This window comes from Xiphophorus couchianus, chromosome 13, assembly GCF_001444195.1.
Source record: "Xiphophorus couchianus chromosome 13, X_couchianus-1.0, whole genome shotgun sequence".
Lineage (NCBI taxonomy): Eukaryota > Metazoa > Chordata > Actinopteri > Cyprinodontiformes > Poeciliidae > Xiphophorus > Xiphophorus couchianus.
In genome coordinates this window covers 236,139-259,334 of record NC_040240.1, presented here as the reverse complement: position 1 = coordinate 259,334, position 23,196 = coordinate 236,139, and the positions used below count along the sequence as shown (strand labels likewise).

General features: G+C 39.3%; 1 protein-coding gene across 3 annotated transcripts in view; it reads left to right on the top strand.

Annotated features, from left to right (window-relative positions):
* The first annotated feature begins 7,164 nt into the window (after positions 1-7,164).
* LOC114156682 (MAM domain-containing glycosylphosphatidylinositol anchor protein 2-like) overlaps positions 7,165-23,196 on the top strand; it is a 217,929-nt gene continuing 201,897 nt past the window's right edge. For 2 of the 3 annotated variants that reach the window (XM_028037250.1, XM_028037249.1), the window contains exons 1-7: positions 7,165-7,304; positions 8,417-8,606; positions 12,299-12,542; positions 13,914-14,001; positions 14,080-14,171; positions 14,982-15,149; positions 16,155-16,249. In XM_028037250.1, coding sequence (XP_027893051.1) covers positions 7,257-7,304; positions 8,417-8,606; positions 12,299-12,542; positions 13,914-14,001; positions 14,080-14,171; positions 14,982-15,149; positions 16,155-16,249 — 925 coding nt within the window. In that variant the 5' untranslated portion in view covers positions 7,165-7,256. Of the gene's footprint in view, positions 7,305-8,416; positions 8,607-12,298; positions 12,543-13,913; positions 14,002-14,079; positions 14,172-14,981; positions 15,150-16,154; positions 16,250-18,370; positions 19,081-23,196 lie in introns of those variants that run through there. The other variant, XM_028037251.1, reaches the window with a different exon arrangement.

The following is a 23,196-nucleotide window of genomic DNA, read 5'->3' as shown; positions in this document are numbered from 1 at the left end:
GAGAAGTGCGATTCGAAGCCACAGATTGTGGGCCAGACGGGTTGGTCCCCATGCATGCACAGGACAGTCTCCGGCTCTGTGGCCCCGGCTCTTCTTCAGCTGCAGAGTTCTTTGTCCATCTCGATCTTGGCTCGAAGCTGCCCGGAGGATCCAACGAAAGGTTCCTCTTTTGCACCCACCTTATATAGGGTTTATCCACCTTTTGGTGCGTTTTCATTGGCTAGCACTGTTGCTGTGCTTGTTTAATTGGCTGACTGCTTAGACAGATGATCTCATATCCATCACTGTCTTACAGACATTATGTCCTGATGTCTGTGCTAATGTCTCAGGGTTGCTCAACCTCCTGTGTCCATTGCCTGCACAACCTTTCACCTACTATCTACCTCCAACATATCAGTGATGTTTAATTGCAGTTACACCTTTTTACACCATTTCAAGTTCAATGTCAAAATCACATTTATATCACATTTATTTTCTTTAGCTTCTCTGATTTATCATTCATTTATAATTTTATAACTATAACTTATTAATTATATTTATTATAATCTTAATGTGAGTTATTACAGATGTTTTTCTGAAAAGAAACCAAGAATAATCCATGATTCTAATTATTTAATACCAAAGTTACAGTTACTTGTTTTTCTTGTAAGTGTTCTCACAAATGTAAGTGTAAGTATTATTACAAGTAAACCAATATTAATATAAGTATTTTACTTTGAATCTTATCCAATTACTAATAATGTTTAGATTTCATTCTTTAAAACTTTCATGCTTTAAACTAAGAAATAGTCTCAGCTATTTTTATAAATCTGCAGGCTGGAAACTTCCTCTTTTTCCAGGAAACCTGCTTTTCCTGTTTAATGACTCTCTCTGACTGACTATGATTTCTTATGATTAGATAGAAAAAAGTAGAATTAAAGCAAAGTTTGCATGAGACAAAAACAACACACACAACCAGATTTATTTTATTGACACTTAAGTCTACTGTTGGGCCTTGATGTCACTTGAGTGATTCATTTTAAAGATAACTTTATTTATTATTACTGTTAAACTAAAATCTCCAGCATGGGGAAGTGGGATGAGCTCGGATTTTCTTGACACCCTGCATGCTGAGGAGGGCTGTGTGGAGTTCTTGAAGCCCCAGAGGGCGCTCCAGCTCAGTGTTGGTCTTCTCGGAGACCTGAGGTAGTTCATTGCAGAACTCCTCGAACAGTTCATCGTTCTCCTCATATTCACTCTGGAACAGAGAAACGTAAAACTCCACAGCCCTCCTCCTGATCTGCCCTGGTTCACTCAGTTGCTGCCCTGTGTCCGACAGCAAAGAGTGGATCTGCTTCCTCTGCCCGTGCTTCCTCTCCAAGCTGAAGAAAAAGCCAGAGGGAGCATCCATCTCCGTGATGTTCTGAATCCGGGACCTGACCAATGCGCCTTGGACTTTATTCTCCAGCAGGTTTGCTAAAACTAGCCTTTTAGATTTGAGAGCTTCAATGTCCTCTCGATTTCCTGTGGATTCACTAAGTCGTTCTAATTCCACAATGTTCATCTCCAGATCTCTGATAGATCCAGTAATGTCACGGGTGACATTAAGAGTGTGCTGCTGACTCAGCAGTTTTATCTGAACTTTCCCATGGTCTCAGACAAGTAAAATCAGACTTTCTCTGTCAAAAATAACCTAAAAAAAATAAAAATACCTGAGTAAAGCTGAGTTAAAATGCCAGTAAGCGCTTCTAGGTAAAATGTTTCTGATAAAAACACTACCTAAAAGCAATGAGTGATCTGTAAAAGCCACCGGTAAAATCTGGCATGTTTTAAACACGTTAAAATGGTGTTTAAAACAATAAATACGATCAAGTTGAGCTAAAGAGATTCAGTTTTCTTTAATGTGGGACCATGTGTACTGCCTGGAGCCTGCATGCATCCTCCTCCATACGTCCACCAGGCCGTGAGACAAGACCAGCTGCCAGAGTGCATGTTGGGCCGCCGGATACGGCTCTGCATGATTACGATCTAAAAACTCATTTTCTGTACAATTAAAATCCCCGCCTATAAAAACATAATCCTCAGACCCACAATCACCCAACCTTTCCCCAATTTTTTCAAAAAAACGCTTTTTCTCTGCATTGGTGATGGGAGCATAAATATTAATAAATATTTGAGGGTTTGAGGGTGTGAGTATTGGGACCAGACCTAACTGTTTACATCCATCACTGCCGTTATTTTTATTGACTCATCGTATTAACAACCTTATTCACGTGTAGTTTAAAATAAATATCTTATTTAATGGAAACACTGCAATTGTAAAATTATTATTTTTTCAACATTAGAATAATATAGACTTCTTTCTGATTTTTACTGGCAGGTGACATCTAACATTAAGATGTATTATCGCCATCTACTATGCTGGAGTGTGCACCAGAGTATCTCCCTTTAATCTAAATTCTTATATATAATCCTGTGTCCTTCAAAAATTTTATAACTGCTTTATTTATTTTATGTTTAATTAATATCTTAAGTTTTAATGTCTCTATATCATATTTCCTAATTTCTTGTTTTAGCTTCTCTCTACTTACCATATATTTTTCACAATGAATTATTACATGTTCCACTGTTTCCATATCCATACCACACTCACAACTACCTGTAGGATGTTTACCTATCAAATGTAAAGTTTTATTTAATCCAGTATGTCTGAGCCGCAATCTTGTTCTTTTCAATTTTCTCCTATTATTTCCATATTTCCTACTTTCTTTTGTATATGAAATAAATGACGACCTTTAGTTCCTTCCTCCCACAATTGTTGCCATTCGGATTTTATTTTGCTCTTAAGTGAGTTTATTTCAGATTTACAATACGCTATTTCCAGACTTCTACTTTGTTTTAAAGACACCTTAGCTAAATGATCTGCCATATCATTCCCTTCTATATCTTTATGAGCAGGTATCCACATAAACCTAATCTTTATTTGAGTTTGTGTCATTCTAAATCTAACTTCATAAATTTCATATACCAACTCCATACGACTTTCAGATTTAAAATATTTAAAATAGACATTAGTGATGAAAATGAATCTGAACATATAAGAATTTTTTCTATTTTATTTTGCTCTACCCACTGTAAGGCCTTCAGTAATATTTTCATTGTATACACAGCTAAATGATCAGATAGAATAGAATAGAATTACTTTATTCATCCCAGCAGGGAAATTATTTCGCAGTTACAGCATAGAGACAAGACACACAACAACCACCACTGAGTAGCAATTGTAGACAAAATAAAAATAAAAATAAAATATAACATGCTGTCAATATAAAAAGCAGCTTAGAGCAGTCCTTGCAAAGATTCAAAAAAATGCAGATACAGTATGTATATGTAAATATATGTACAGCAGTGTGCCACAGTGCAGTTGTGCAAAATTGGACTGATTAGTGCAGAACAATGATTTAGCTTTTATTGTACAGTGAGATGGCATGTGGCAGGAAGGATTTCCTGTATCTGTCCCTACGACAGCGGAGCTGGAGCAGCCTATGTGAGAAGGTGCTCCGCTGTCTGTCCACTATGTGGTGGAGAGGGTGCTGATTATTGTCCATAATAGACAGAACCTTCTTCAGTGTCCTCCTCTCCACCACAGTTTCCAGGGACTCCAGCCTTAGTCCCAGTACAGAGCCAGCTTTCCTGATGATTTTGTCTAGTCTATTAGAGTCGCTGGCTCTGATGCTGCTTCCCCAACACACAGCAGCAAAGAAGATGGCACCGGCAACAACACTGTGATAAAAGGTCTCCAACATCTTGCTGCACACATTGAAGGATCTCAGCTTCCTTAAAAAATAGAGTCTGCTCATCCCCTTCTTGCACACAGCGTCAGTGTTAGATGCCCAGTCCAGTCTGTTGCCGATTACAACTCCCAGGTATTTGTAATCCTCCACCTCCTCCACCACTTCCCCTTTGACCTTTAGTGGCCGTGAAGGTATCTTCTTCCTTCTGAAGTCAGTCACCATCTCTCTGGTCTTACTAATGTTGAGCCTCAGGTGATTCTGGTCAGACCACTTCACAAAACTGTCCACCAGTGTCCTGTACTCCCCCTCCCCTCCATCCCCTATACACCCGACAACCGCTGAGTCATCAGAAAACTTCTGTAGGTGACATGACTCAGAGTTGTACTGGAAATCAGTGGTGTACAAGGTGAAGAGAAAGGGAGAAAGCACAGTTCCCTGTGGAGCTCCTACGTCACTGACCACCACATCAGACAGGACACTGCCCAGACGGACAAACTGTGGCCTGCCTGTCAAGTAGTCAGTCACCCAGGAGATCACTGAGTCGTTGACACCCATCCTTCCCAGCTTCTCACCCAGCAGTAGAGGCTGGATGGTGTTGAAGGCACTGGAGAAATCAAAGAATGTGATTCTCACAGTGTCTCCTCCACCATCCAGGTGCGACAGTGCTTGTTGCAGCAGGAAGATGACGGCATCGTCAACTCCTAAGTGGGGCTGGTAGGCAAATTGCAGGGGGTCTAGAAACGTCCTCACCTGAGGCCTCAGCTGGGCCAGGACCAGTCTCTCCATGACCTTCATCACATGAGATGTGAGAGCAACTGGTCTGTAGTCCTCTGGGTCGGCTGGCCTTGGCTTCTTGGGAACAGGAACCACATGTGATGTCTTCCACCGCAGCGGGACTCTCTCCAGCCTCAAGCTCAGGTTGTACATGTGTGCCAGTACAGGGGACAGCTGGATGGAGCAGGTCTTCAGGATCCGTGGTGTAATGCCATCAGGTCCTGCAGCCTTCCCCTGGTGTAATCGCTCCAACTGTCTCTCAACCTGGCCTGTAGTCACCGTTAGCTGGGGGTAGGTGTTGTTGTCTACAGTGGAGATGGGGCAGGAGAGGGGAGGTGGGGGGCTGAAGGAGAGGTGGTGTGCTGGAGAATGCCGGTAGGTGGATTGAACAACTTGGGGCAGTGTGGATGTGTGGGGGGCTGGTGGTGGTATGGGAGTAGCAGGAGGTGAGCTGAACCTGTTGAAAAACTGGTTGAACTGGTTTGCTCTCTCCAGGCTCCCAGATGTCTGTGTGTCCTTCCCCTTCATTCCAGCAATGTTCTTCATTCCTTTCCACACATCTCTCACACTGTTCTGCTCAAGTTTGGACTCAAGCTTCCTCCTGTCCTTGCATGTCTTCAGTGTCTCTCTGAGTTCACGCTGGACTCTCCTCTGCTCCTCCTTATCTCCTGACCTGAAAGCCATCTTCTTTTTGTTTAAAAGTGCCTTCAGGTCACTGGTAATCCAGGGTTTATTGTTGGAGAAGCAGCGCACAGTCCGGGCTGGCATGACAGTGTCCTCACAGAATCTGATGTTTTCAGTGATGCAGTCAGACATGTTGTCGATGTCCTCCCCATGAGGCCCACAGAGCACATCCCAGTCTGTCGACCCAAAGCAGTCCTGCAGTGCCTCAGCTGCCTCCTGTGTCCACCTCCTCACCATCCTGATGCGCACAGGCTGCCTGCTCACTAAGGGGACATACTTGGGAGTCATCCTGTGGTCCGACCTGCCAAGGGGGGGCAGGGCTGTGGCGCTGTATGCATCTTTGGCATTAGCATACAGGGGATCCAGCATTTTGTTTTCCCTGGTGGGACAGTCAACATACTGCTGGAAGTTGTGTAGCGCTTTGTCCAATGAGGCATGGTTAAAGTCACCTGTGATGACCATGAAGGCGTCCGGGTGTTTAGTCTGTAGTTTGGCTGCAGTAGCGCTGATGACGTCACAGGCCACCGCTGCATCAGCTGATGGGGGAATGTAAACAGCGATCAAAATGGCGGACGTAAACTCCCTCGGTAAATAATACGGCCGCATTCCCACAGCCAGAAGTTCAATGTCCGGGCTACAAATCTGTTCCTTCACGTTAACATGACCGGGATTACACCACCTCTCACTCACATAAAGTGCAATCCCACCGCCCCTCTTCTTCCGACTCTTGGAAAAGTCCCTGTCCCCCCGCACCAAGGAAAATCCAGGAACCTCCACGCTGTAGTCTGGAATAAGCGAGTGTAGCCAGGTTTCCGTGAAGCAGAAGATACTGCACTCCCTGTACTCCCTGTATGAAACAAAGATGTTCTTTGTCCAATGAGGCATGAAACAAAGACGTTCTTTGTTTCATAAATAGGCTACACCTAGTTCTGGAGTAGCATAAGCAAATCCATCCATCCATCCATCCATTTTCCGTTCACCCTTGTCCCCATAAGCAAATCCTGTTTTATTTAAGACTAAATCATTTGAACCATCTGTATATATAATTGTAAAGAATTTATACATATTTTTAATTGTCATTTACAAAACTTACCTAGTTATTATCTTTATTAACTTGTACTTCTTTATAAACCTCTAGATCAACATTCGCATATGGAAACAACCAAAAAGGTGTAATTGGATAAAGCACCGCAGCACAGTATCTCTTTCCTTGTATACCAGGGGTGGTAAACTCCAGTCCTCAAGGCCTGGTGTCCTGCAGTTTTTAGATGTGCCACAAGTACAAAACACTGGAATAAAATGGCTTAATTATCTCCTCCTTGTGTAGATCAGTTCTCCAGAGCTTCAATGACCTAATTATTCTATTCAGGTGGTGCAGCAGAGACACATCTAAAAGTTGCAGGACAGTGGACCTTGAGGACTGGAGTTTTGACACCTGTGCTGTATCCCCATTTCCCTAACGCATTTTTCTGCTGCCCATGCAGAACAGTCTATTTTAGCTTTTCCACTCTCCCAGCAAAGTCTCAGGATTCTTACTGCTGGATTATTCTCCTCATTATGTCCCTGCAAACTCACACAATAATTCAGCATAATTTGCTTTTGTCTTAAATATAAAGGAATCTCCCCCATTTCCACCTGCACTGCCAAAGAAGGAGCTGTCTTCAAAGCTCCACAGCATAATCTCAAAGCTTGATTCTGAATTACTTCTAATTTACTAATCACTGTTTTTGCAGCCTGCCTGTAAACTACACATCCGTAATCCAACACTGATCTGATCAAGGCAACATAAATCTTTTTTAAATTAATTTTATTTGCGCCCCAATCTAATCCTAATAATATAGACAAAATGTGCACACATTTTGTAAAGGAAACACATCTAGGGACGCACTAACAAGAAGGTGTTGCTGAGAGACGGCAGCAGCTTCTACAGTGAAAAGGTCTGAATGCATGATTGGTTACAGCTGTGCAGCTCTGCGTGTGCATAAATAGTCCTGACATCTTAGTTAGGCCATATTGTGGAGGATCATGGATGATTTGGCATTGGAACGTTACTTTGATGATTCTATCGCAAATGTGAGTATATAGCCCTGTGCTGGAAAAGTGGATTTAAACACTTCTATGCTGGTCCTGGACCTGAACTGAGAGGGAAACTTAAGTGTTTTCACAAGCCAATCTTAAACTTAAAACCACATTTTACTCTATAAACATTTTGCAGTTTAAAATGCAAAATTAAATAAATAAACCAGCTTAAGGTTTAACTACATTGATTTATTGAAAGACTCTTTTAGTGTTGTACTTTAAAAGATCTAACAGATTTTTTTAAAGAAAATAACTCTATTTTGTATTTAAAATACCTTGCAATATTAAAGAGCTTGTGATGTTATGCAGTCTGACAAGTTTTACAGCGCCCTACGATTCACTTACACAAATATAAGAACATTGAATGATTGATTAATTTCAGCAATGTATTTCAAAATGTGAAACACAGTCAAGACAAACATTGATATTTTGACCATTTATTTTTAACTTCTTGTATTTACAATAAAATAACATATGGCCTGAGACACACTTTTTCTTCCTACTCAATACATTTATATGCTTACATTACAGTACTTTGTGTATAGATAGCTTCTTGATATTTCTTACCTTCTTTGTGGAGGTTGTGTAAAATAGTTCAAATTAGCAGTCCTCAACATGATTTTGTAGGTGGGAGCATAATAATTTATAATCATTTGTTTGTCTTGTATAATATTTTTGTTGTCTTTTAACCTGAATTTTGTGTTTTATTAATTTAAGTCATAACCACTGAAATAAACAGATGGCATAATATATAATGCTTTGTGGAATGAGTTTAACATATGGAATTGAAATGCTGAAACACCTTTTCAGTGATATTCAAATTAATAGAGATGCATTTCTCTACAAATTTCTGACATTCTGGGTCATAGATGGATATTTTGCTCAGACATCTAAAAGTTTGGTTTACATCAATGATAGTTTCTCATGTAGTGTTGTATAATATTAGTTACTAACTTAATCTAGACTTATTTTTTCACCACCAACAGGCTTATTTTGAAAACAATATTCTTGGCCATAATTTAATAGTGTTAGGTCTCAATTATGGTACCCTCTGCTCCCCTGCTGGCAGCCACACAGTAACCCTTCTTCACTTTGTTTTCCTGCAGGACCCGAGCTACATGGTTGAAGAGGAGCTTGATCTTCAAAACTCTCTCAAACAGTCACATGCATCAAGCACCAACTCACAGAATTCATCCAACCTATTGGGTGAAACTGAAATAAGTGGCAGGTTGAGTAATGATCTAGACCTCAGCTTCCTACCTGATGATCTCGGCAATCAAAGCTCTACTACCACAGGTACTAAAGGGGTATGTTATTATCCAATTAGAGGTTATTCTTTTTTTTGTTCGTAACAGCATGTTAATTCAGGAATAACTGCTACTTGTACAGTAAATTTTACAACACATCTGTGTCACAGACAAAGATGATCAAATATTAGCTCAAAAGAAATACTGTGTATCCTGATGAGTAAGGGCTACAGTCCACCTCCTATAGCATTTTTTCATGTGGTCTACAAGAATATAAATGAGCAAGGCAAAAGAAATGCAATGCAGATATGAATAACTAATAAATAAATAAATAAAGCAACTTAAGGATACTTGTAGGTGATAATTTAATAAATAAAGAATAGATATTTAGGTTATTCAGCATATTTTATCAATAATAACTAGTAAATGTCTGAAGAAATTTAAAAGCAAACGGCCAAAGTATGCCTGTCGGTTGGAACCCAGCATTCTGGGTTCAGCCTCTTCTCATTTGTACCCAGAACAAAACTTAGGAAGTGGATATTTTTATGAGTTTCTACAACTCTGTTGCTCAGAAAATGAGCAAAAATGCTGAGGTGAACAAAAATGTAGTCAACAGCATGTGGAGTATCATTATTGTGTTGACAAACATGGACTTGCTCCATTCAATATGCTAACATTAGTGTATAAACAAAAATTTGCCAAAATGCTAGTTAGCTTAAATGCTGTCAGTAGTACATGGTATCAGCCTCATGTAGATTTACATGCACTCAATCCACTCATAGCTAAAATACTTATTTTATGTACAAAGCTTATGTTGACATGAGGGCTTGTTTGTCACCAAAGTAAAGCAACCTGAACCAGCTCTTCGTTCAAAGAGTCCCAACCTCTTGACCCTAATGGGTTGGTCCCAAGCAGGTCAAAACAGACCACTTTGGCGGTCTTTTTTAGCTGGTGTTGAGGTGAATACATCAGCCTCCAACCACCTGGGATCCAAACATCAAACCCACTTCAGCTGGTGGCCTGGTCAGACTGAGTAACCTGCAGCAACCAGAATTGCACTTGGAATTGAGCTGAATTTTTTTAGAAATCTGGGAAAATGGACTTCTGGGATTTTGTTTACTTTCTTGGTCAAATGAAAACCTCTGACACTTTTGTTGAGCGCAGCAACCAGCATTTAACACCAGGAAGAACTCTTAAAGAGGACAGTCTCAATAATCAAATTTCCACAACTACCAGTAAGATTTTATTGCTTTAATTTGCAGAGCTTAGAAGGTACGGCACAAAGGAAAAACTCCAGCAGAACAGAAAAAGCACATAAGTTGCAAAAATTACTGAATTATCTTGCCCTAAAACTGTGGCTGAGTGAACTTTACCGCCCCCGCCCATCCGCCAGCCACCGCAGAAGCTGTCACGCATTTTCCCTGCCTGTCCACCAGGCGATACACATGAATGCGTTCGGCAGCACTCCTCGATGACTCACAAAAAATCTGGTGCAGATCGGTCGATGCAGCGAGGAGGTACAGCTGATGTATTAACTTAGGGGGCGCAGTGGAGTCAAATTACATTTCAATACTGTTGGGCTCTTTAGAGGTGAACAAAGGTCTTACATATAGAGTTTGGTGCCAATCGGATCATCCATGTGTGATTTAAAGACAATCGTATAAAAATGGGGAGGGACTGATATTTCGCCATTTGGCCACGCCCACACAGTTCAGCCAGCAGCAAGTATTGACAGAGTTCATCATATTATCATTTATGTCAGTTTGCACATGATTAAACCCATATAAATAACAGAGAAAAAGTATGTCTATACAGTAGGAAAAACAGGTGACTTCCTGTCAGAAGTGGGCGGGGCTAAGGTGATGACATGAACAGACCATGTCGATGTGTTCAGGACCGGTCTGTAGTGAGACATATGAAGTCTGATGCAGCTTTAATCTTGGAAGTTAATCCTTGATGTTTCTTTGCGAATTGTCAAAGTTTGACACTTAGCCACGCCCACATGCTTTGACATAGGAGAAATTCTCTGATAACTTTTGACCTTTGATCCCTCAAGAGTGTGTTGAATAATTGTGATGTCTGTATTTGAAAAAGTGTAGGAGGAGTTCAATCAGATACGACGTCTATAAAAAAGAGAAAACGACGGCTTTGATCCAAAATGGCCGACTTCCTGTTGGGTTTAGAGCATAGCTCCAAGAGACTTATTTGTACGTCCTGACAATATACACATGTGTACCAAGTGTCGTAATTCTAGGTTAAAGCATATCTTGGGGCTGATCATTTAAAATATTCTAGGGGCGCTATAGAGAAATTAGGCCACGCCCACCAAAGTTTGTTATGGATTCCTGTCGGTGGGTGGATAAGGATCCATCCTAGTGAGTTTGGAGCAGCTCAGCCCGAAACTGTGGAATTTAGAGCCAAACGTATGGCTTATTCAAAAACTATACCCTAGTATTCATATACAATAAAACAAATACACAATTTCAACCAATCAGTAATAGAAATATTCTTATCTACAAAATAAACATACCTTGTGCCTCTGTGAAGGGGGCCGTTAATAACAAGACGCATTTTAACAATGTTGTTGCAACTTTTCTGTTAAACTGCCGTTCTATAATATAAACAGCAGCAGTTGTCTTATCAAAATAAAGGCAAATTAAAATTTTATCAAATTAAAAACTGGAAGTCAATCATACATTATACAAAATAAAGGCAATAAGTGCTTAAAGGGAATACAACAAATCAGGGGCTTAATTTGGGGTTATTTACACATAGTTAAATCCCGACATTGTGAAGCTGAGCTGTGAGACAGAAGAATGAAGAACAGCAGCTCCAGCTCTGATTCTGAGTGACCCTTCCTCACAAAAACGATCCAGCAGATTATGGGACACAACCAGTGACTGTTTTGTTCTTTCTGCAAAATTGAATGCATTTATTTGGTGCACTGGCTCAACTTACCCCACAGTCAACTCTTTAGAAAAAGTGACATGCAATATAAGCACGTCTAACTTGGTTTAATACACTGGCAAATTTTCAATGTGTTTGCTATACATATTTTAGCTTTCAGGTAGCAGTTATTAAAGCTGGAAGGTAAAAAAAAGTTGTTTTTTAAATAGACATACTTATCACATTACCATATGCAACAAATAGAGGGACAGTAAAATAGAGGAATGTGCTGAATTTATGATATCATAACAATTGTATGCAATTGCCTAAATAAAGGGGGAGGGTCATCATACCACTGGTTCAACTTACCCCATTCTCTCTTATAATATTTTACACTTTGTCTATTGAGGTATTGGATATACTACTTTGTTCATCGCACAAAATACAACCAAAAATATCTGAAAACAATTGGATAATAAAAAACTCAAATTACTTTCAAGCCTTAAAAATATTTGTTGACTCAAATCATACCATAGAAGCACAGCAAACAAGTCCCTAACCATGATTTTAAAGCCATGTCTTCAATCAGTTGCAACAAAGTTTGATCTGTAGTAAATGCATCTCAATTATCTCCCATTCTGACAATGACCTGAAAATAACTGCAATATACAGTCAGAGATTATACACTTCAAACTTACTGAAATAACTCCAATATTCTAATTTTTAGGGCACATGCCACACTTTGTAAAAATAACTAAACAATTAAGTAATTTCCCTGCTGGGATGAATAAAGTAATTCTTCTAAACTTCACAGTTTTTTTCCTCTCTTTCTAAGGTCTTTTATTTTTCATTTAGTCCTAGCTACAGCAGCCACAAATCAAAATGCTGAGCTTGATGTTTTGGAGGACAGTGGCATCAATCTGGATGATAATTTGCACGATATGGCTGCAGTGAAACGTCAAGTGACAGTCAATTTGGGATCAGAGAGCAATGCTTCCCCTTTCTGTCCTATGACTCCAATGACCCCGATGACTCCAATGACCCCGATGACTCCAATGACCCCTGTGACAGAGAAATCGGGAATCATTCCACAGCTACAGTAAGTTTAGAAATGCCACTGAAATATATTCTAAGTACTTTGTTAGGGTTTGTACAGTTGGGGATCATATATTTAGAGTTTGCTGACCCAGGCTGGATATTACATTTATAGTGCAAAGACAAATGTAGATTATTAGGAGGTAAAAATAAGTTTGTTGGGAACATCAGCTGGTGCACATATGAGGATCAGAACAAGAAATGTTTTTTAATATCATATATTATGTATATAAATATTATAGAGTATGACATAGGCTTTTGGAATTAAAGCAGAGCCAATTACCTCACATCACAAGGTGTCCTTGTGATGTGAGGACACCTTATATCTTTCACAATGTGTTTTTGGTTTATATCATAAACTAAAATAATCTCTGAGTAGAGAACTTTTCACTTGATTTTCTTATTATTGCTCATAAGAAAAAAGGAGCAAAATAATGTAAAATGGACTTTTCTGAGCTTTACATCATTTTTTAATGTTATCTTCCCATCAAAAACATATCTGGAGTATTGCTTTGGCTCTTTCATGTGTATTTGAGAAATCCTTTAATCTCCCGTGGCAACCTTTCCGTTGCAGAAACAAGAGGGACCTTGTTAAGGTTAAGAAAAACGGCAAGTGACTGAGGGTCATTGCACGTAACGGAAACCCTGTAAATTCTAGACACTAACGGGTACCATAGAATTGCACAAAAATCCGTGAGGGACGACGGAGTCCCTGCTTGAAAATCCGTGAAAGAGGTGTACGGAGCCTCATGCCAGAAGCCCATTAAAATGCTGTCTACATCGTTTTAAACTGTGTGATTGTGAGCGTGAGTGGGAATAAAAATAGCAACAGGTATTTTGTTCCATATAACACAGTAGGAGTGTAACAGGTAAACCTTTTATGGATGCAAACTCGACTAAAAACCCTCCTGTTTATGATTGTATTAGAAACACAATGCAACATAGAATCAACAATCAAAACACGACATTAAGTCAGGTTCCATCAATAAATTTGTAATTTATTACGTTTCAGTGTTTGATATGATGTAAAGCACTTTGAAATGCCTTGCTGCTGAAATGTGCTATACAAATAAAATTTGATTGATTTGATTGGCCTGAAAATGACCCCACAGCTGATCCCACTGGATCACAGTCGCTCATATTGTTTGATATTAAATTATATAATCACATATAGGATATCAGCTTAAAAGAGTAACTCTTTGTTTACATTTTTTTAAATGTATCAAAGAAAAAAAGCAATGGATTAAAAAATTGTAGTAGTATCCCATTAAAAATATATTGACATTTTTGGTTGTATAAAGAGTTTAAGCAGTAATTATTTAACTGAATACTTTTCTATTTGCAAGGCACTGTTATCTTTTTTTTCTTTGCCCAGAAACATTGTCTCCACTGTAAACCTTGGCTGTCCGTTGGATCTAAAATTCATTGCACTGCAAGCCAGAAATGCAGAGTACAATCCAAAGGTGGTATACTCCACTGTTTACTTTCTCATTTTCAGTCTTTATGCATTTAATTTATTAATTTTCACCCATTTTTACCAGCGCTTTGCAGCTGTAATCATGAGGATCCGTGAGCCTCGAACAACAGCACTGATCTTCAGCTCAGGGAAGATGGTCTGTACAGGAGCCAAAAGGTCAGTCTCTTCTATTCAAATGGATTAGGCTGTTGAATTTTTATCTTAGAACTGGATTTAAAAGTCTTTGACTTTTTTATGTTCTATTTTAAGAGAATTTAAGAAAACGTTTTATTCTTTTTAGAATATGACCAATTAAAAAGCTGTAAATGTTCCAGGAGATTCTGAGATGCTGGAGGAATTACCCAATAGTTCTCAGTATTTTCTCTGAGTGGGTGGGGCTTAAGTGATGTAATCAAAGTACCACACCAACATGTGTATGGAATGATGCATGTGTAATCTAGAGCCAACCTTATGCAAATGTCAAGGAATTGGAATTTGCCATTCTGCTGTGCTCCAACCACCAGGCATCAAATCAAAAATCGGAAGTCAACCATACATTATACAAAATAAAACAAAAATAATGGCAATAAGCACAAAAAAGGGGATACAATAAATAAGGAGCTTAATTTGGGGATATTTACACCTACATCTCCAGGTTTCAAGTAGTTAATGGAATCGTTCTGCCATGGTAGCACAGCAATGGATGGCATGTAAAAGAATAGTCTTTTTGCCCTCCAGCGTTGTGCACATGCTCCCAATGTCCAGATCTGAACAGTAATCTGCCGGGGAGCCATAAAGCAGTTTGGCTTCGCCCACTATTGACTATATAAAAATCTGGAAATTTCATGTGGGGGACAATTTTTGGTGAAGTTTTGGTTTTTGAATATGCTAAGACCTCCAAATAGTTCCATGTAGTACTGCAACTTTTAAAAAAGGCTTCAAAAGCTGTGTTTAGCCTTGGTCTCTTGTGTGTTTGAGCGGCTGCAGTGAGGAGGAGTCCCGTCTGGCAGCAAGGAAATATGCCCGGGTGGTCCAGAAACTTGGCTTCCCTGCCCGGTTTCTCGACTTTAAGATTCAGAACATGGTGGCCAGCTGTGACGTCTGCTTCCCCATCAGACTGGAAGGACTGGTTCTCACCCACCAACAATTCAGCAGGTACATTTATGAGCTTCCTGTTGTAAATCATCACCAGACGTTTACAGGTTCATTCATACATAATTGGTTCTTTTGAAAATATAAACATTTATTAAACAATAGAGACCCTGTAAGAATCCAGCTAAAATCACACTATCAATCAGTTGAGCAGACTGACTGCTATTAAAGAAAGGCAGATATGTTAAAATTGTTGAAGTAGAAGAGTGGACAGCAGAAAGTTTATTTCTCAGACAAATAAACTTGACACCGCTCCCCATACCAAGCGTATGGAGAGACGTACAATAGGTCCTGTGTGGTACTAAGAGTGAAACTTTCTGATATAATTGATGTGCATTATTCAATCTTCCCAAAGGCAGTTAGTTTCCCTGAAATTTTGCCCAGGAACACTTCCATGGATCAGTTACATGAAAACATTGAGACTAACTTCTTTCAACAACTGATGAACAATCAGGTGATCACCAAGCAAGATGAAGTACTGTGTTACAAGAAATACATAAATACATGATTCAATGTGTCAATGAGAAGCAAAACACAAAAAACTACAGTTGGCTTTAATATGCACTAAGAGAATGAATAAAGGCTTACCATTGTTCAGGATTTCTTTCTCAAGTTTATATCCAGCATGTTGGAGAGAATCCCCACTGATAAGAAAAGACTGAATATGAACTCTGCACATTCTTATCTACGTAGGAGGACAGTAAAAACATGTCTGCACATGCTGTTGTTTATGCATAGAGTTGTTATTGTAGACAGAGAGTAGGAGGGTCATTTGCTTGAAGGACGTTTCAGGAACAAGAAGTGCAGTGATTTTATCGCAGCAAAAAGAATTTCTCACTAAATAAATTTTCTTTTTCTCATTAATTGTATTTTCATAAAATATTTTCCTATGAGTTGCTCATTAGCAAACCTGAAATGTGGTGTTGGTTATTTCAGGTTTGGTGTTGGTAAGACCAGTCTTACTCATTGGTCTTATTCTAATAGTCTGTGTGAATGATGTCTTCCCAGTTATGAGCCTGAGTTATTCCCAGGACTTATCTACCGGATGGTGAAACCTCGTATTGTCCTGCTCATCTTCGTATCTGGGAAGGTGGTTTTGACTGGTAATTAAATCTACATACATTGTTACAATATTTTCGCTAAAATTTATGTGATATTTTGTGAGCTCCAAATGCTATTAGAACATTTGGAGCTCCAATAGTTCCAAATGTCAATAGCATTTGGAACTATTACTGCTGTGAAGGTTCTGCAGTAACTTCTATTCACAGCTGCTCACCTCCAGCCCAGATCCCATCAGCAGCGTTGTGAACCGCCTGGTAGTAACATTAGGTTAAGGTGAAGCACAGAGCGAACAGGTGGTACCGGTGCATCGAGTTTTCTTTATATGAGGATATCTCATTCTGACCAACAGCAGTGGGACTGACTCAGGCTGCCTGTAGTGAACTGGGCATTTAATCCAGCACTGGACAGCCCGTCAGAAGTTTTCTCTGCAGCCGAACCATGTCTGTGTTTGGGGGTGAGAAAGGCTTTTTTCCTGCTTTTGTGAGGACAGTTACAAAAATAAATAGAAACGTTTTTTCTAACTTCTACATCACACCTATGGTTTTATTCACAAACAAGTGTGTGTTGGAAAAAAGATATATTGTAATTTTGTGTGACCCCTTCCCATCCGGGCTCTGCCCCTGCATATTTGGTGTTTGTACCCCAATGTCATGACAGTTGCTAGCTCAGTTGTTAGTGTCCTTTGGTTACTATGACTACATAAATAAGCCAGAAGCTTAGAGCCGACTCTTTCCTCGCTTTATAAATCTTTTACACAATATAAATGCATTGCTCAAGACAGAATAAGAGTCGCTAAATGTATTAGTTGTTTTGGGAAAAAAATAAAAAGTCACTAGAGGAGTCTGAAAATTCGATCAACATAGCAACAAAGTGAATAAGTCAGTTAATTTTTATACACGCCAACTTGTGTGTAAAATATGGCACCACATTTTTTTCCAAGATGTGCAAATTATTCAAGATTGACTTCTGGTATGGTTAGACTATTAAAATTCAGCTCATATGACCAAAGGAAATGGGAGAGAAAGAAGGTGATCGGTGCATGTACTAAAATACATTTTCAAATTTGATTTCAGACGGAATATGATGAACAGCAACTATTTCAAGATAAACTTAGTTCAGAATACTTAGTTTGTGATCTATAAGCAAAATTAATTTGTTTTAACCTGATTGTTTTGAAGGTAAAACTAGTTCTTGCTAAGGTTAAGGATGCTCTGACACAACCCTGCTGTGAACTAGACATCAAGCATTGACGTACAAAATTTTTAAAAAGTTGATCTGACTTTGTTACAGAATCTTATTTATATATTTTTATTTGTGAATTTAATTTTCAGGAGCTAAAGAACGTGCAGAGATCTACGAAGCCTTTGAGAACATTTATCCCATCCTGAAAGGCTTTAGAAAGCAGTGACAGCATTTTTGTTCTTGTGTAATTAAAATATGTGTTTAATGGTTAAATTCAGTGTCACACCATTCCTTTGGTTGAAAAACAGGGAAATTTGTTTTAGAGCTTGTTGACTTCCCTTGAACAAAATAAATATTTTTTTTTAAATGTTGACCTACATAATTTTTTTGGGTTAATGTCAAGTTACAACAGACATTTTAAACGTCAACTTTGCATTAAAAGTGTCCTTATTTATCGAATGACGCTTAATGACGACAGTCCAAATATTCATGAAAACGTCTTCATGGTGTAATGTCAGTCTTGTACACACCCAGTCAAATAAAGTGTTACCCATTTTTGTTCAAGAAATGTTATTAAATATTTATTCATGTCATGGTACATTTAATTAATGATTTAATTATGGATTTATTTAATTTTGTCCATTTTATTCTTCCATACAATAAAAAAACCAACTTCTTTCTTAAGGTCTCATGGGGCCCTGGGTGATGCAGCAAGCTAACAAACATGTACCCCATATGCAAATTTTGCTTAGAATTCAGGCCGTTCTGCCAAAAAAAATGCTAAATAAAAATAAAAATTTTTCGCATTTTTCATTTGTCATATAGCTGTATTAAAGTAGCATTATAATGATTAGTTAATTTTTAACATGAGCGCTAATTTTATTCACCGTAAAATAAATGTTTTAAAGCAGCATTAAGAAAAGGGATCTCGGTTTATTTTGAAATAATGTTCCGGAAGCCCGGTTTGCTGCCTACTGCCCTGATTTAAAGCCTAGTGACGTCTTCATGTCATTGGCAGCTATCCAGCGACTCATTTCCCCGGTATGACTCCCTTCCTCTCGGCCATCCTCGCTGACAGTAGCGGCATCACGCTCTCTCAGGGAGGGAGTCACCTCCCTACCTCTTCGGCCTAAAGGGTCCTGACTAGCCGCCGGTACCCGGAGCTCAACCGGATCCGGCTTTTCATCTCGACGTATCAGGAATGGATGGAAAGAACGAGCGAACCACAAGTGGGGATTTCTGAGAATCCCGGTGCTCAGGATTCAGGATTTGAATATCGCTTTTTCTCTCATTGTAGTAATCATCCACTACAATGTCACGACCAAGGAGACACAACTGAAGGATATTAATATTAATATTAATTCCAGGATGAACTGAGCCGGACTTTCTATTTCCATCTAAACGATACTGGGAGCGGATGCTAGGGAATGGGAGTTGAAGAGGTGATCAGAAAATATTTATGATTTGTGGATGAGAACCGGTCACTGGATCGGATTCCTTGCGGAAAGACCCCGTCAGGGAAGGAGGAAGCCAGGGCAACTGCGGCAACCGAACCGACAACCGGGGGGAGGGGTGGGGGAGGGAGAGGGGGGAATCGAGACTGAAGAGGATGAGAAGATGGGTTTACTTTTTGGACTCTTGTGGCTGTTTACCAGCTTTCTGCAGGGCGTGCACAGCCAGGGCGTGTATGGTAAGGACGTCATTGATATTTGTAGCGGTCCATATTGCTCCAGCACTGCAAACACCGCACAATATTACCGACAGCAGCAGAACACCAACGCTTCTCTTAAAATACCACCAACACCAGCATGACCTTGTGAGGGATTTGCGTGGTTGTATTGAAGGGGTGTGTGCGCATGTGTGAAGGTCTGCACACACACATTTTCTCTATCCATCCTATATCTTTATTTATATTAAAATCTCTGGTAGTGTCTCAGTTAGGTATAAATTCATCTTTTTTGTGGACCAAGAATTGACGACTACTTAAAAACTGGTTATGGTAAATTCCCAGATAGGCCTGTATTGTGGTAAAGTTTCAGGTTTTCTAATTAGCGTCTTTGTTTCAAACAATATTTTAATCAGATTTTTTAAAAATTGGATTTAAAAAATCATATTCCTCTACAAAATATGTCATGGGTAATACTAGACCTTCTGATTCAATTTCTTTCCATATTGGAATGCCATTCTCTACAAAATTATGTTGTATGGATTTCGGTTGTACCACCCAATAATACTTAGTTATGTTTGGGCGGTACATCATAACTAAGTATTATTGGGCGGTTTTACCGCCCCTTACGATATGGGAAGTATAACAAAGATAGTTGAATTCTAGCCCCTGTTTTTCTCCATATAAATTCTAAAAGTAGCCTCCTCGTTTAGAAAATAAAAACAAGTCATCAGGTTGTGTGAGAGGGAGTACTGTCAATTTAATGGCATTGATTCTGCTCATAAGTCACAACAGCAGGTACATCCACCTATGAATCCACTCTGTAATTTCATCCATTAAAGATTCATAATTTGACCTGGCAATGCTGAATTAGATGTACTGTAATTTGTAATTCATTTTTTCAACTTCATTAAACTGAAATACACAACATTGCCAAAAGTATTCGCTCCCCTTCCTTGACTCGCATATGAGCTTAAGTGACATCCCATTCCTGACGTTGGTCCACCCTTTGCAGCTAGAACAGCTTCAATTCTTCTGGGAAGGCTGTCCACAAGGTTTAGGAGTGTGTTTATGGGGATGTTTGACCAATCTTCCAGAAGCACATTTGTGAGGCCACACACTGATGTTGGACGTGAAGGCCTGGCTGTCAGTCACTGCTCTAATTCATTCTAATTCATCGGGTTGAGGTGCACTTTGTGCACTAGTGCACGGACATGTTGGAAGAGGAAGGGGCCAGCTCCAAACTGTTCCCACAAAGTTGGGAACATGGAATTATCCAAAATATCTTGGTTTGCTGAAACATTTAGAGTTCCTTTCACTGGAACTAAGGGGCCAAGCCAATCCATTAATTCCATCCATTTATTTACATCCTTATCCCATTGGGGTCAGGAGGGGTCCTGGTGCCTATCTCCAGCTGTCAACGGGGGAGAGGCTGGACAGTTTGCCAGACCATCGCAGGGCAACATAAAGACCGACGGAACAAACAATCATGCACACACACACTCACACCTAAGGAGAATTCATATAGACCAATTAACCTAACAGTCATGTTTATGGACTGTGTGAAGAAGCCAGAGAACATGGAGAGAACCCACGCGTGCACAGGGAGAACATGCAAACTCCATGGGGTAGGGTTAGGGTTAGGGACTCCATGCTGGGAATTGAACCCAGTGCTGCCAACTGCGCCACTGTGCAGCCTCGGGTAATCTCCCATCTCCTGAAAAACAATCCCGCACCATAATCCCCCCTGCACCAAACTTTACACTTGGCACAATGCAGTCAGAGAAGTACCGTTCTCCTGGCAACCACCAAACCCAGACTCGTCCATCAGATTGCCAGATGGAGAAGTGTAAATCGTCACTCCAGAGCAAGCACCTCCACTGCTATAGAGTCCAGTGGCAGCGGCTTTACACCACTGCATCCGACGCTTTGCATTGCACTTGGTGATGTATGGCTTAGATGCAGCCGTTCCACCATGAAAACCCATTCCATGAAGCTCTCTGCACACTGGTCTTGAGCTTGAGTTTGGAGGTTAGTAGTGATTGACTTTGCATAAAGTTGTCAACTTCTTTCCATCATCTGCTGACCCCACTCTGTCAGTTTATGTGGCCTACCACTTGGTGGCTGAGCTGCTGTCATTCCCAAACATTTCCATTTTCTTATAATACAGCTGACAGTTGACTGTGGAATATTTAGGATCAAGGAAATTTCACGACTGGATTTGTTGCACAGGTGGCATCCTATCACAGTTCCACACTGGAACTGGAACTGTCGCTCTTGAGAGCGACCCATTCTTTCACAAATATTTGTAAAAACAGTCTGCATGTCTGTGTGCTTCATTTTATACACCTGTGGCCATGGAAGTGATTGGAACACCTGATTCTGATCATTTGGATGGGCGAGCAAATACCTTTGCCAATATACAGTAGTGTATTACCTTTGGTGGGTTTCTCTTTTATTTCTCAGAGAGTAACAGCAAGCTGATTTGTTTTTATTAAAACTTTTTTACAATTAAATGTTTTAATGGCATCCAAAAAAGCTGGAATAAAAACATTCAGGTGCAAGAGAAATAAAATGACATAATCTGCATAAATGTAATTTATGTTCTTTATTGGAGGAATAGAATTATTTCAAGGATTTTTTGGTACTGAAGTTGCGAGTGCTTCAATATCTAAATTGAAGAGCAGATAAAGGGAATCCTCTTTTGTGTAATGAACTATTTTTCTACGTTAAAATTTGTGCTGTACGGTTTTTTTCAGGTTAAAAATTTCATACGAAAGCCAAACTGTTTTAATACATCAAAAAATAAGGTTATTCCACCTTGTCAAATGCTTTCTTACCATGTAGGCCAGTGCTTCTCAGGTCCAGTCCTCAGGCCCCTGCTCTGCTCTGCTCTGCATGGTTTAGATGTGCCTCTATTCCAAAACAGCTGATCCAAAAGATTGGTAAACCATCTGGACCCAACCAGATTTCATGCCATCAATAGCTTTACTTATATCTTCTTTAACATCTCTTTTGTGAGATCTAGTTTGCTGCTTTCCTGGAGGGGATGCTGAAGTAAGGAATAAATGTGTATAAAACTGAGGCTCATCCAGATTCTGACCATATGATCAGATTTAAATATATTGCTAATAGCAACCCTTAAACAATCAAATACCTATGAGATCTATCTGAAAATATGTTTGAATCTCAATAGTACTGATCCAGCAAAGCAGAAAACTCAGATTTTAGATTGTTTATTGCCACTAATATTTATTTAGTACCATTATCCATTGCCTTAGTGCTATTGCCAGCATCAAAGCTAGTTATGGTCTCCATGCTAGCTTCATCTTCCATCTGAGTTGCAAAATTTGTTAACTTATGTCACCAATTTTCCTTTATCTGTATTTGTTTGACCGTGATATGACAAATTTGCTCTCCGCCAGTTGCGGATCACACACGTTGGAAAAATCAGCTTTTTCTCAGATTTCAGCAGAGCAAAGTTGAGCATTACTCTCTAGCTTGCGGCCATAACCGGAAGTTCCTTTTTACTTATGTAGTTATTTATGATTAACTACATTAAAAAAGTCCATTTAGCTCAAACTAAAAGTTGAATTAGAATGCTGTATGGTTGCTGAGCTAAAAATACAGCCAACATTGTCAAAGTTTCAAACTTGACCAAATTGCTAATGTTTATCAGTGATCGGGGCGCTGCCAGGAATCTTGGGCCACATGACAAAAAATTTAATTGGGCCCCCACGCAGCTGCTGTTACAATTTTTGAGTCTATCTGACCCATTAAAATAGAATAGAATAGAAGTACTTTATTCATCCCAGCAGGGAAATTACTTCGCAGTTACAGCATAGAGACAAGACACAATAACAACTACCACTGAGTAGTAGTTGTAGATAAAATAATAATAAAAAATATATATATATATAAAATGCTATAAATTGTAAAAATATAAATGCTGTTAATATAAAAAGCAACTTAAGAGCAGTCCTTGCAAAGATTCAAAAGCGTCACAATTTTAAAGTCTTGCAACTGCCTTGCTTTCTTTGGTCCAATACTGATAACTAGCACAATATTTACTGCTCATGAATTTTACATGCAACAGTCCACATACAGTTTACAAATAGGTTGCTTAAATTTATTCTATTA